Source organism: Drosophila tropicalis, unplaced genomic scaffold (assembly GCF_018151085.1).
Source record: "Drosophila tropicalis isolate 14030-0801.00 unplaced genomic scaffold, ASM1815108v1 contig_859, whole genome shotgun sequence".
Lineage (NCBI taxonomy): Eukaryota > Metazoa > Arthropoda > Insecta > Diptera > Drosophilidae > Drosophila > Drosophila tropicalis.
This window is the reverse complement of record NW_027173353.1, coordinates 4,923,988-4,938,925: the sequence shown is the minus strand read 5'-3', so window position 1 is coordinate 4,938,925 and position 14,938 is coordinate 4,923,988. Positions and strand designations below refer to the sequence as shown.

General features: G+C 40.7%; 2 protein-coding genes across 2 annotated transcripts; both read left to right on the top strand.

The window, feature by feature from the left end:
• Positions 1-8,680: 8,680 nt before the first annotated feature.
• ETHR (ecdysis triggering hormone receptor) lies at positions 8,681-13,124 on the top strand. Its single transcript, XM_068298016.1, has 4 exons — positions 8,681-9,070; positions 9,137-9,299; positions 9,369-9,549; positions 11,221-13,124. Exons 1-4 carry the CDS (start codon positions 8,981-8,983, stop codon positions 12,173-12,175), a joined length of 1,389 nt encoding a protein of 462 aa, XP_068154117.1. The 5' UTR covers positions 8,681-8,980; the 3' UTR covers positions 12,176-13,124.
• Positions 12,963-14,827, top strand: LOC137582123 (neuromedin-U receptor 1-like). Its single transcript, XM_068296567.1, has 2 exons — positions 12,963-12,973; positions 13,852-14,827. The coding sequence occupies exons 1-2, from the start codon at positions 12,963-12,965 to the stop codon at positions 14,825-14,827; spliced, it is 987 nt and encodes a 328-aa protein (XP_068152668.1).
• Positions 14,828-14,938: the final 111 nt, after the last annotated feature.

The window sequence follows — 14,938 nt, the reverse complement described above, 5'->3', positions numbered from 1 at the left end:
GACCGTTTATTTATCGTAGTTATTTTTGACACTCGCTCTGGTTTTTCCTCTTGGTTTCTGGAGCTCGTCATTCTCGCATTTGCAATTCTAATTGCCAACAGACGTGCTCCCACTCAGTCTCCCTCTCTTAATTTTGGCAGCACATAAAAAAAACAAAAGATCCTCCCGTTTTTGTTTTTTTATTAATGTAAAAATGTAAATGACATTTCCCCTTTTTCAGCACACAAAAAAAATAATATGAACGCTTTACTTGAGTTTATTTATTTGATAACAAAAACAGGAAGAATATTACAAACTGTTTCGCAATGCCTTGAGCACTTCAAGTAATGCCAAATCTGATTATAATTATGAACACATGTTCCACGTGTCCCCAATTGAATTATAAATTACTCAACAAATATCGTTATGGGGGAAGAATCAGAGGCGAAAAGTTTTAAATTAATAACCAAATTTTGTATCAACTTTAATTATTTGTTGAAATATTTATTTGAAGGACTTGAATAAATAGTAACGAGAAGGTAATAAATTTGGCTGTACATACCCTTTTGATGCGATGTATTGTAATATCCTTTATTTCTTCAAAAATGTATGAAATAAGTAATGCTTTCCAAACATTTTCATTATCTTAATTATTATCAGTATAGTATATAGTTTTAAAGCACTAGCTACAATGGCTTTCGGCTTAGATCCATCTGGGACTCCAACCCGTATCCTCGTTCTTCAGTTGCCCACTTAATTGGACGTTTTTCAAAGATTTTTACCATGAAAAATTTCTTATTACCAAGGACTTTTCTTTATGTTTACTGAAATATTTCTAAATAAAGTAGGCTATCGATAAATGATTTCTATGTCCGACCCGACAAATTGTTAAACTTGATCTCAATTAGGCAACATACATATATGTTGGATAAATACTAAGTTTTATTTTAGCACATTTTTAATTGAGGGAGTGATGTTGATACCCACAAACAAAACAACGGATATCAAACCGAATTCTCTTTTTGATCAAGAATATATAAAGTTAAAGGGGTCGGGAACATCTTCTTCTCATCGTTAAAAGCATCTGCCTAAAATTATATCTAACCTTAATTCTTATGAAATTTGATAGACATCTATCTATAACCAATAAGTTTAAGTATAGCAACTAATAGTGAAGGAGAAGGTAGTTTTTAAAAAGTGGAAGCGGAAGTATCAATGGACTTTATAGTTCCCCAATTATTAACGAAAGGACACCTTGTTGACTTGAATATTCTGAAACATTTGTGCTTAAAGATTGATTCCAATTATGGCCTTTTGGTTTTTTGATTTCAACAAGATTGATTCGAAACCTGATGAAATAAATTATAAGTTTTTTATTCGAGACTTTTGCACTAATTTCATTGAATAATCTCTTAGAACCAATAAACCATTTGTCATTGTCTTACTTATTATGTAAACAAAAAGGTAATTATTTCGATATGCATTTGTTTAAGATGAAATGAATCTTAACAACCTGTCTGAGACGGCGAAACGTTCAACTGACAGTAAAGTTTCTCAGCTTTTGTTTCAAAATCGTTGAGTTTCAGAGAACCATCTAAATTTAGCCGACCCGAAAGCATTTTAAGTTACATGATGCAATCTTTGGCCGAGAGTACATCATCTCCAATTTTGGTTCTTCTTCTTTGGCTGATGAAAATTTTGGCCACAATTTCGTGATCCCTCACAGTTTCAAGGGATGGAGGAGTTAAGATGCAGACTGACATGATGTTTAATTTACTGATAAATATTTTTATTCCACAATAAATACAATTTTTCATTACGCACTTGAAAAACGCGTGGCCGACAAAGCCATAAAAACATGGCCAATACCGACAAAAAAAAAAATCGTTGAAGATGAAGAAAAGCGAAGGCAATACGAAAAGCGTTTGCTGCCATTTTCATTTTCATTTGTATCCTGCGGTCATTATAACGTGATGTTTTTGTTATATACATATATACATACTCATTATTTTTGCATATTAAACCAGTGGGTGGTGCGGGTGGTGCGGCTGGTTCTGTCAGTGGTTCAGTGAACTCGTAAAAGTGAAAGTCAGCCATGCTTAACTATGCAGGCAACTCATAAAAATTGCAGCCAATAAAAGGCGACAATTACCAACACTTGGACCCTAGCCTAACCTAGCCCCGGCCTTATGGTCGTGCTCTTTGGCCACTTGGCACTTGATCAACTCATTTGGCCCTCCACTCATTGTCAGTCTGTGTGTGATTATCTGTCACCAGGCATCAGTGGCAGTGGCTCAAGTTAATGCAGTTTTAAATGCTGCCATTGCACTCTGGCAGCAGCTCGTAACTAAGCCATAAGGGTCACGGGTTATGGGTCACCCCTGCAGCTACTTTTCTTAGACCCATCAGTCACAGTTTCTATGCTTTTATATTTGGCTTGCTAAGCTGACGTCAGCAGAAAGGGGGCGTGCACTTCAAGCGTAATGTTGACAAATGGAATGAACCAACTTCGAAGGAGAAGCAGCTGCAGTGCTGAAATTCCAAAGAAACAGAAATGTCAAATGCGTAGAAGAAACGCCCAAGTTTGTATTTACTGCCTCTGAGGTGGCAAGTTAACGATGTGAAGGCAACCAAGTCAATAATGCCAACGGAAGTGCGGCAAGCGCCATTTTTCAATTTAAGCGTGCTCCGGAAATGACAAGGACATAAAGGAAGGCAGCAGCTAATGCCTCTCCGCTTGCACTATGGACAGGACTTAAGTGTATGGGTGTATGTGTGTGTGTGTGTCCTTATTGCATTTCCCACATGACTGAGAATCGTTCAAAAGGTCCATTCCCTCTCTCGATTTCGAGTCATGTGTGAAATGCGATAACTTTCAAGGTCAGTGAAATGTTAAATAAGCATTAGTAAGCTATATTCAAATGCTCTGCCATGCCATGCCATACGATATGCCAGCGAAGACACACAAACAGACATATTTACAGAAGAACATACGTATTTATGGCAGAGCAATTAAAGTGTCTTTAGCATGAGTCTAGAGTTTTTCTGGGCATTTCCCCAGGGTAGTATATTGGGAGTATTAATTATGGATCTCCCAGTCTCTCTCTCAGTCTGTGAAATGGATTTGCCAGTTACATAATGGTCTTAATCTCTGACCAACACTGTGCAAAAGTGTTACCAACATTTCATTCGAAGATTTTATCGAGACTTTCGAACATTATCCGCCCCTAGAAGACGACCATCATTAGGGTATCAAAGGGCAAAGCATGCCATATTATTCTTTTCCTTTGCTTTTCAATTTCCACGCTATCGTAAAACAATGGCCAATGCTATCTGTATCTGTTATACTTATGGTACACCCTCTCTCCCTCTTCCTCCTCCGTCCATTTGACCGTGTTAAAATGTGTATGTACATTGTATAAATTCCCATAGCAAGCAAATAAACAAACAAACAAACATACTAACAAGTATGTGGCAGTAGACTGAACAGACTGAGAGCGCTGACAGCAGCTGCAGAATTTCCCGGCTTCAAATCGGCCCCGCAGCAATGGCCAGCCCCCAGTTGAATCTTTCATCACCCACGGACGATGGCATGGATAAAAACGCCTTTCCGCGGGCCAATGCCTTATCAATGTCAGGCCACTGCTAAATACGAGCAGCAGCAGCAACAAGCTTACAAAAATAACCTCCACGCCCCTCCCCCACACCCCAAAGAAGACTATATACAATTTCATTCAACTGACAAAGTTAAGCGGGCAACCGGCCACGCGGCGTATGAGCAACTGGAGCGCGTTTTAAACGCGGGCAGATAAAGAAAGCAGCAGCAGCAGCTTGCTTTAGACTAACATTTAGTTGAACGACCAAAGCAACCAACAATGCCACGAGTATACACATACATGGTGAGACATACATAAGAAACAGAAATGTATGGCATATCTATGTATGTATGTAGCTCCATGTATTGTTTGAACATTTAGTGTGGGAAACCAAACTAACAACATTGTGGCAGTTACTTTCACAGACAGACCGGACAGAGACATACAATGTTCTAAGTCACATAAATAAATGAAAATGGCAGTCAGAGAAGTCAAAAAGGCTGCTAAAGGCAGGGCGACTATCCTTGACTCCTTGCAATGCATTTCACAGGCTGCGGCAAAGAATTATTGATGCTACAACCAACAACAACTGGAAACTACTGGGTCATCATCCATAGGCGTTGGCATTGGCCAATGCCAGAGGCAACATTGGAATTCCAGATATGGGATGCGATAATTGAAAATTTTTCAGTAAATGAATTGAATTCTAAACGCACTAAGACGTATAAATCCTTCATATCATGATGTAGGATAAAGCGATTCTGTTAAAACTGAGAGCAAGCTCTTTTGTCTATCAACAACATAATGCTTTCTATATTGATCAGCACCTGCAATAATTGCATCTTTTTATCAACAGAAATCTACTACTGTTGAGAGTAAGTGGGATTCAATCAAGGGCTTGCTTAGGGTTATGTAAAGAAACAATGTATGCTCAAAATGACCTAAAACTGACACTTTCTCTTGTGATAAGTGATCAAACTAACCAATATTATGATACATACAAGAATGGTTGGTTAACTGGTTAAGTGTTATAGATCTAAGCATAACGAATTGTTGTTTCTTGTTCCGGTTTTTGATGTTTTAACATTCATGTTGCTTATTGGGCAAACAACATGTCGTATGCGTAATATCATTCCCGAAACAAGAAGCAAACATTGCCATTGAAGTAATAAATTAAGTTATTGATTCGCGCATTTCATCAACAACGCAAGAGCTTAAGTATGTGAAGAACGTATCCCAAATATGAACGTACTTGACTCCATTCCTTGAATCAAATCAAGGATACAAATACATCTTCGCATGTCCAGCCAAAAATACATCTAATTGCCATTCACTGGTCAATTAAGGGGACATGAACAGGGACATGGAGACCTGGAGACTTGGCTATCGGCAACATATCAATTTGATTTTCGAGTGGAGTGGCCCCATTTCGGGGTTTGTAAGTAATTTTCCACCCCAGCACCGATGTAGTGCAATCTAGCCACTCACATTTTTCGGTGGTTGCAATTGAAAAACAAGCTTTTGGTTTTACGGCGCTTTGTTCATGGTAATGCCATTGTTGTTGCTGTTTTTTCCTGCTGCTGCTTCTGCTGCTGGTTCCACACGAGCGCCGATCCGGCATGCGAACTAGTTAGATTAATTTAGCCAGAGTCACAAATACAATTACGAAGTCATTTCAATTTATTTAGCGAGCTGGCACCCCCAAAGTAAAATGCCATAGCCAGCCACAGGCGAGGCGAAATGAGGCGAGGCAATGATGGGTGGCAGGGGGGATGAAATAAGCCAGCAGCTTGGGGGGAGGGGTGAATTAGTCCCCCTAGAAACGACGGAGGCTGCTCGATTAAAGAAAACCAAAAAAAATGTTCCAAATCAATTTGGTGGCTTTCCTTTAACTTTTTCTTTTCGTTTTGTTTTTTTTTTTTTTCATTTTTGTTTTTTGTTCTTCTCTTTTCATTATTTTTAGCCTAGCCGAGCGATTTGTCAAAGTGGCTGGCGCAGGAATATTGTCCTCATCAGGGGCGTAGTCAGAATAACAATTTGAATATTTTTGTGTCTAAAATATTGAGCTAATTTATATAAAGAAGCCAAACCACATGGAATTGAAATGGCATGTTTTCGTCTACCAAACTTAATGATTGAAAGCAATGTTTATGTTAAAAGCATAATTCCTTAAAAAATTAAACGATTTTATTAAAACAAAAAATCAGTTTAAAACTTATTTTAAGCCTTAGATCTATTCAATATACTCTAAATTCGGACTAGGAATAATAATCCATAGAAGAAGTTAATCTGGAAAAATCTCTAAACAACAAATCTTTCATTGTCTTTTGTTTTTAGTCGAAAATGTCAAGAACAAATCTCAAAATTGTATCTGAATTGGGTATTGAAAGGTGTCTTTGCTACAAACATTTTATTGCATTAGGTCCTATGATATTTAGTTTCAAAACAACACAACACAGTTTTAATGTCGGATCGAATAAGATATTGATATACTTGAAATGAAAATTATTTAAAACTCTAGACAATTTTCAAAGAAGATTGAAATTTCTTGTGAAAAGGACAGATGAGATTTCTTCCTCGGTGGCCCGAATACTTACTTCCTACTACGTCCCTGATCACATATAGCGCTTCTGACTTGACTATTATTGAACGATAAATTGATTAGATGTGTGAGTGTGTGTGAGTGTGTGTGTGTGTGTGCGTGAGTGTGACAACTTGCTTGAATCGGCGGTTACTGATTCTTATTGCTGCCTCAAATTGCCATTTCAATGTTAATTTTATTAGGGTGTCAGCAATAAATTTCGTTCAATCTTAAATACCATAAAAAACGTTACACTTGCCAACAGCAACATCAACACCAATACCATCACCAGCACACTCACATACATACATAGATACTCTACTTATACATTTACATATATGTATTCAGACCAAAACCATTCAATTTCCATTATCATCAACAGCTTTTTGAACCTTATTCAAATCTCGGCAAAAAATTATACCAAATACTCTCTCTCTGACAGACACACACACATTCGCAAAAGTGTTTTTATGTAAAAGTTGGTATATACGCCTCCACATAGAAACTCTGGCCACAAGTTATCCATCAAATTGCCGCTCAACACTCTCGACATGTAAGCAGTTGGGATTTCGGAACGTAACCATAAACCGTTTTAGATTTACATTCAGGCAGGCAGACAGGCCATGTTTGTGGTCGCAGCAGCAGTTGTTGTTGGCCCCTCCCCCCTCCTTGTCAATTCCCCCTTGGGCATCGAGAGGGAACATGGAAATATGAGCCACAAATGCCCATGGACATGGCAGGCTACTATGTATCTACCACAAACATATACATACTTATATTGAAACTCAACTCAAGTCAGCTTACAGTTGAACTTTTTTGCGAAAAAAGCGATTCATTTGTCTCTTTCTCAACAACTTTTCAAACAATTATGCCAAACAAAATGGCCAACTATCTATCCTTAAACCGACACACACACACCCACCCACTCAAACACACTTCAACTGTCCCTCCGTTGGCCAATTTCATTTTATTCCTTTCACTTACCATCCATCCTGCCATCCTTTCTGTGCTCTCTCTCTCTAATCACGATGGTCAGAGCAACATTGTCAACATCGTTAAAGTCGCATTTTTAAAACCAATGTGACACAAACTGCCTTGTTATGTCATTTAGGGACATTGAACCCAATCCCGAAAAAGACAAACACAGATTCTGACCATCACGACGATGATGGTGATGCCGATGACGAAGGCTCTTCGGACAGGATAGCAAACAAACAAAAGTGCACAGCTTGCCAGTGGCCACCGTTGGATAAGGAAAAAGGAGCAGGAGCACGCCAATATGGTGTGCACATAATGAATTTATCAAATTAATCAAAATGGCACTGCAAAGAGTGTCCTTACCACCGGAAGCGTGTGTTTATGCCATATGCATGAGATGAGAGTGTCCTTGTTAGAGTCAAAGCGCTCATCCTCATCTAAATGTATTGCACATATGTATGTGGGGGTGTGCGTGTTCGTGTGTATGAGTATAATACAATTAAGCGCGTTGCTCGTCGCAAAATGGGGACTTAATAAAGCCATTTTGGCTGACGGGCAGCAGCAGGAGCAATTGAGCTGATGAGGATTAGGAGCAGACGATGTCGCCAACGTTGCTTGGGCAGCTTTTAGTGATAATCGTCGAGTTAGACGATAGTGATGGCACTTAAAAAGAACCATACAGAGGGCGGCAAACACTTTAGATATACATGTATTTCTCCATCTACTTTAAGATTATGGAATTCACTTGGTAAGGATTCACGTTTAATCCAACTATATCTTAAGGCTGAGTGTCTGGGATATGCTGGCCAGAACCTTTGTCACAATTAATGGTTTCCACCGGCTTTCATTAGGACTGTGGTGAATCTTTAGATTAATTTTTATAGTTCGGCCAGACATTGACAACTCTGTTGGTAATTAAAACCCATCTCCCACATCCTGATGTGGTATACGTGTGTGAGTGTGGGTGTGTGCGTGTATCCGCTTGGTCTAATGTTATGTAAATGACAGTGCCTAATGAACTTTTCATTCATTATCGTTAGTTAAGTTGGCTTGATGGTCAAGTTGTTGTTGGTTATGTTGGTCCTGCTACAGGATACTTAAATGCTAATCCCCTGCCACTTTTGCTTTTCACTTCAATTACAGACTTCGGGCCATAGGACGAGGACTAGGACCAGGACAACCGCAAAGCCACACTGATTGATTTGTTTAATGCCCATTGGATCAGGCTAAACAGCCATACCATAAATTTGTGTGCGGCTGCTGGGGTAACTTAATTTCATTAGCGCGTATTTAAGTCTCAGCGTAAATATTGGCATCCAGCACCTGAACAGCAGGCGGGCGGAAGGCGACATTGTATCACTTCCGCTCTTAAAGCACTTAACGCAATGTTGCCCATGTAATTCCATCTCCATTCCCATTGCGACGAAAAAAGCCCTTGACGACGCTATCGATACTATTGAGCGGCAGCCACGGCATCGCTGTGGCCTGGACCGGGCGGCATCGGCATCCACGGCTGACCGGTATTGGTATAGGCTTAGGCAAACAGTTGCTCCTGCTGCTGCTGATATCACAGGCTGCAGGCCAAGATGTTGCTGCTGCAACAGCAACAACCACAACAACAACAGCAACACAAAGGACAACAACAACAGTCACAGCGAAGACAGAGCACGCTGGGTTATCCCGTGGCGCTGCTAGTGGCAGCAATGGCACATACAACCAAACTAATAGTATTCCAACCGGCATCGGCCATAACGATAGCCTCGCCCATACTCACTCCGCCCACAATGCCAGTGACGCCAGCCACGAGAGAGGGAATGAGGAGCCTGAGGGCACGAATGCTGAGCAGATGCTGCCACAGATTCCGTCGTATATACGCACAACCGCCATGTGCTTCTGCATAGCCATCATGCTGCTAGGAGTTGTGGGCAATGTGATGGTGAGTTCTCGTGATCTTTCCTGCGTTGGTGATGACCACCATCATTCCGTTCATTCCTTGCTGCAGGTGCCCATTGTGATTGTGAAAACAAAGGATATGCGCAACTCCACAAATATATTTTTAACCAATCTTAGTATTGCCGACTTGTTGGTCCTTCTAGTCTGTACTCCCACCGTCCTTGTGGAGGTTAACACACGCCCCGAAACTTGGGTTTTGGGCCATGAGATGTGTAAGTAGCCACTTGGACACATATTTCTCTTTCTTTTCTGCCCTCTTTTCTAATTAACTCTGCCCACAGGCAAAGCTGTGCCCTTTGTAGAGCTAACTGTGGCCCATGCCAGTGTCTTGACCATCTTGGCTATCTCATTCGAGCGCTATTACGCAATCTGCGAGCCATTAAAGGCCGGCTATGTCTGTACCAAGGGGCGGGCCATACTCATCTGTGTCCTAGCCTGGGGCATAGCTGCGCTTTTCACGAGGTAAGTTATGTCCTGTTTTGTATATATACTGATCCTGGTCGTCTGTTTTCTGTTTTTGTTCTTCATCTCTTTTCTAATTGAAATTTAATTGGTTAAGTTTTAAGAAATATTTTAATTTAAAGCATGCTGTGGTTTTGGTTCATTTCCTATATAGATTATCTATCATATTTATATGTCTATCTATCCATATATACATAAATGTAGTGCCTTATCCTAGATGAATCTGGTTTATGGTTTATTACAATTTATTCATTTTGGGCAACCGAGCATTAAGTTCCCTTTGCTCATTAATTACAAGTGTCAATCGTCGTCATTTTTAATGATTTGTGTTTTGTTTTTTCCCCACTTTTGGGCTGTCGATGGTTTCCTATTTCCTTGTTTTTGTTTTGTTTATTTGGTATTTGGTGTTGGCCTTTTGTTTGGCATTAGCGTGTCCATTTACATGCTAAACATTGGCCAGAATTTCTCCTCTATCTGCTCTCTCTCTCTCTCTCTGTGTTTTTCTTTTTACATCTCTCACTCATCGACATCATCTTTTGCCTTTTCTCATTGCCCATTTCGCATTCTTTTTTCATTCTTTTTTGGGTTTGGTCTAGGCCTCAACTTCCGGCTAGCCTTTGTCCAACTTTTTCTCGCTCCTCTTATCAGCACGCTGTCATCTTTAATAAGCACCAATGTCCGCTATCATGGCATTTCATTTCATTGACACTTTATTATTGTATGTTCATGTCCATTCTTCATGCTTCCTCTGCCATCTTCCGCCTGGTGCCAAGGACGAGCAGCGACCCTTTTTAATTTTGCAAATCTTGCTGCGTTCATAACAATGAAATAAACAGCACATTGTCAAGGCGGACGCTGACCCCACCATACTGGCAAAGTTGTAGGCAGGGTCATGGTTGCTCATGGAGCTCTCAATATGGCTCTAAGCTTTTTCGCCTATTAATTACGGGGCACACAAGTGGGCAAAAAGCAAAAGGAAAATTCAGGCAAAACAGAAGCAAAGAAAAAAAAAGTATTTTAAAAGCACATTCAAACAGTCGCGTCTTTACGACGCCCACGGCCAAGAGATGAGCATGAACATGGCCATGGGAAAGGGGTGGAACTTGTGCGTTCCTCTGACGCATATCCTGATTTAGACCAAAATCATCTTAGCCCTGAGCTCAGTACAAGCAACAGCCTGTTGACTCTCTGCCATATGTAGGCAAAAAAAATCCTTAAGGTTTCCTTTAAGGCCACAAAACAGTCTTTAGACAACTACCAAAAAATAAATTTAAGCCCCAATCATATAAAAAATCTAGATATAAGATAAATGTATGTAATATTCACTTAAATTTTGTTAGTATCATTATTGTCACTAACTATCTTATAATGTCATCTTTGGAAACTGATATAAAGAAGAATATATTTTAGGAAAAACCCTTCAAAAAGGTTCACACATTTCATATTAGATGCTTTTATTTCCTATCATTGCCTCATCTATAAGTGAGTAGCATATGTTTTCATGTTCAGCTTGGTCTGTTTATTCTACTCTCTCTCTCTCTGTCTTTTCCTCTGTATATGTCGACCTTTCATCTATCCATTTCCATTCCCTCATCCAGTTTCCCAAGACCCATCTTCAACCTGATTACGTTTCTTGTTTGCTTTCATCTCTCCCAAAAACTTTTCCCATAGCCCCATACTGTGGGTAGCTGAATACAAGATGGCCGAGTATATTGATGGATCATCGGTGGCCGTTTGCCTAACCCAGGCCATTACGGATTGGACGATTGCGTTCTTTCTGATGACTATATCGGTGTTCTTTATATTACCGTTTCTAACCCTCCTCATACTGTACAGCATCATTGCCAAGAACCTCATCTCGAATCAGGGATCCATGCTGCGGGCCCGTCCCACCAAACCGGAACTGAGCCTGAAAGCACGCAAGCAAGTGGTCCTTATGCTTGGCGCCGTTGTTCTCTCATTTTTTGTCTGCTTGCTGCCATTTCGTGTACTTACTCTCTGGATCATATTGAGCACGGACCAAACACTGCACGACATTGGCCTGACGCGTTACTATAGTCTGCTTTACTTTTGTCGCATCATGCTGTACCTCAATTCAGCCATGAACCCCATACTATATAATCTGATGTCAACTAAATTTCGCAAGGGTTTCGCCCGTCTGTGTCACGACGCTGGCCGAATGCTGCTCAGATTACTCACGCTGGGACGCACCCATGGACTGGCCGATGGCAGCTCCCGGGGCCGCAGTGGCACCATTTCTACTGGCATGGGCACCAATACCACTACGAATACAAATTCATCGAATGCCACGGCTGCTACCAATTCCAGTATTCTGTCGCGCAGCTCAAATCGTCGCTGCAGCGAGGACATTAGCCGCACACGATTAAAGATTGAATTGCAGATGCCATGCGGAAGCGATCTGGAGGTCATGGCCATGCTCCACAATTCGGCAATGCCGCAAACGGCAATGGATAGACGTCGTCGTGAGAGTGATAGCCAGCTGCTGGGTCTGAGATTGGAGCATGGCCCGAAGAGTGCCAAGTCGCGTCGACATAAGCAGCAAATCAGTTTCGATGAGGAAACCCTAGCCAAAGGCAGGACCAATCTCAACGAGAGTTCGAGATGAACCAATGAATGGGACGAGAAGGGCGTGAAAAATCGCTTGTAACTCGTTTACACATTCGCTTCACTTAACTGGAATGTATTGAAGTTGATGGCTCCTGCTCCTTTGCTGTGTACCGTAGTGAAATTGTGTTTTAAACGCTTTTTTGCAAGCATAATCGATTTCATTCATCCGTTGACAGCCATCTAGAGTTGCTTCTGCTGCAGCCAAATGTCGGTCTTGCTCCTTGGACATATCCGCACAAAAAACAATCAATTTTTCGGGCTATTAAACTCGAATGAATGTGCCAAAGATAAATAACAGCAACGACAGCCGAACAACCCAGAAAACACTACAATAAACTCCAACTACGACTACAACTACTGGCCACTGACACGACGGGAGGTGTAAGGGGGGCCAGGACGCAAGTCAAGGAATGTGGCAGTCATGATCCAGGCAAGGCCTCCATTAAACGTTTGGCGCATATACATACATATGTACATATAGCAAATGGAAATGGCTTAATATGCGTTTGGGAACCCCATCAAGGCATCGGATAAACATGATTTAGGTGTATTGAAATAGTTTCTTTTTTTTCGATTTGGGACCTAGCCATTACACGAGCGGCCATAACAAAAAAAAAAAAAGCCAGAATTGGTTTAACTTTGGCCATGCCGAAGATATAATACTCTTGCAAATTTCTATTAAAATTTACCAACTGATCAAGGGATGTGAATTATGCAACATTTGGTAAAATCATCATCAGGTAAAAAATTCACTTTTAATAAAATCTGAAAAACTTTTGGTTAAAATGGTCTTCAGGTTGGGATCTGCCTTTAGATCGGTCCGTAACTCTGAATCTAAGATGAGTTATAACATTTTTTTCAAATCAAACGTTTGTACTATTGACAACTATTTTAAGTACCTTTCTGCAAAGAACAAAGAATAGATAAATATAATTTTAGGGCGTGATGAATCACTATATAATCACGTTAAGAGTGCAATACGAGAGTAAATATAAAGTAAATGTCCTTAAACCTTCTGCAAGGGTATTACTTTGCGGCAGTTCAAATAAAATGTACATCACCATCAACACAGTTGTACATATAACAACAACAACCAAAAAAACATACACATACACAAATACATAAATCTATACATATTTATATTTGGCTTAAAAATATATGAATACAATATAAGAATACGTACATATACATACACGCGCTGAGTTTGTAAGTAAATAAAATATTTTATGACATTTCAATTGGTCAAACGGGTTGACTATTTTTATACATATGTACATTTGAGGGCAACCTTGGAAAAATTATGTAAATACATATAAAATCTATATGTACATATCTATATGTAAATACTTGCCTTACATTTCATTCTTTTATATTAGTTAAAATTGTTTTCGTAGATTTGTAGTAAGTTGAGTTTTTGTCATACTAGTATGTAGCTAAAGAATTTAGTATTTTTTGTAAGTATGAGCAGACATTTCCATTTCCGTTTCCGTTCTCTGATTAAGTTGAGTGCTTCCTTTCGGAAGTTTTGAGTAGCTTTTAAATATTTGTTTTTCTCTGCTAACGCGTTAAAACTTTGCAGACAACAACAGCAACATTGTCATCGAGGCAACGAGATGAAAAGAAAAGCTCGAACTAAAACCATATCACTCATCCATATACATATACTTTTTGCAGTCCCATCATCGCCATATCCAGCTATAGTGTGGAGCCCTATGGCGACGGCACAGACGCCCCCGTTTGCACAACAGCTGCTGATGGGTTTTGGCCAATCTTTTACTTTGTGGGCAGCATCACGGTCTTCTTTTTTCTGCCTTTCGGCATATTGGTGCTACTGTATGCGGCCATCGCCTACAAGTTGCTGCGACCCAATAATGCCTTCCATAGGCCCACCTCACCGCAGACTCAGACATCGGCATCCAATCAAGCGGCAGGCAATGCAACCACAACGCCCAGCGTCAAGGGTAACAGTCATCAGCAGAGCAATGGCATGAGGAAACATCGCAAACAGGTGATCTTCATGCTGGTGGCAGTGGTATCCAGTTTCTTTCTGTGTCTGCTGCCCTTTCGTGCCTTCACGCTGTGGGTGATTATGGCAAACGCCGAGGATGTGGAAAGCCTGGGCATTGCGGGTTACTACAATCTATTGTATTTCTCGCGCTTCATGCTGTACCTTAACTCGGCCATGAATCCCATACTCTACAATTTAATGTCGTCAAAGTTTCGCAGTGGATTTTGGCGTCTGCTGTTGACATGTTTGGGCCAGGGGCCACGTCATCATCACCACCATCATCATCATTATCGGTCGCATCACCAGCGACAACCCTTCGCCACGGACGGCAGTAGGCGTCGCACATCGTCACAACGGCAAAACCAAGATGGTGAGGAAGGCACAACCATTCCTGGCTCAAATTCGGGTAAAACTCAACAGGCTCGTCGCATGCTACGTCGAGAGGCCACATTTCTGATCAACTCTATGTCCACCTCATCGGGTACTGAGCGCACAACATCATCCACTTGGCGGAGCAACAGCCTCTCCGTTTCCGGACTAAGCGAACGGGAGCGAGGCATTTTGGGTGCTGCCATTATAGGGACAACGGCGGCCACCATAACCACTGCTTGTTTGCATGAGCGACGAGCCAGTAAGAGCTGAGAAACACAAACCTCCTCCTTCACCTTGTCAAGACTGAAGTACCTCAGAAGAAGTCAATAAAAGCTAGAAATGAATGTTTTTGAAACCGAAACGTGCCAACGTTTTTCCAAC

What these genes read in the sequence shown, in the direction of transcription:
- ETHR (XM_068298016.1), top strand. Translation starts at nt 8,981, where the DNA reads ATGCTGCCACAGATTCCGTCGTATATACGCACAACCGCCATGTGCTTC. An exon ending in GAGTTGTGGGCAATGTGATG is followed by an intron (nt 9,071 to 9,136) that starts GTGAGTTCTCGT and finishes TCCTTGCTGCAG; the next exon opens with GTGCCCATTGTGATTGTGAA. An exon ending in ATAGCTGCGCTTTTCACGAG is followed by an intron (nt 9,550 to 11,220) that starts GTAAGTTATGTC and finishes CTTTTCCCATAG; the next exon opens with CCCCATACTGTGGGTAGCTG.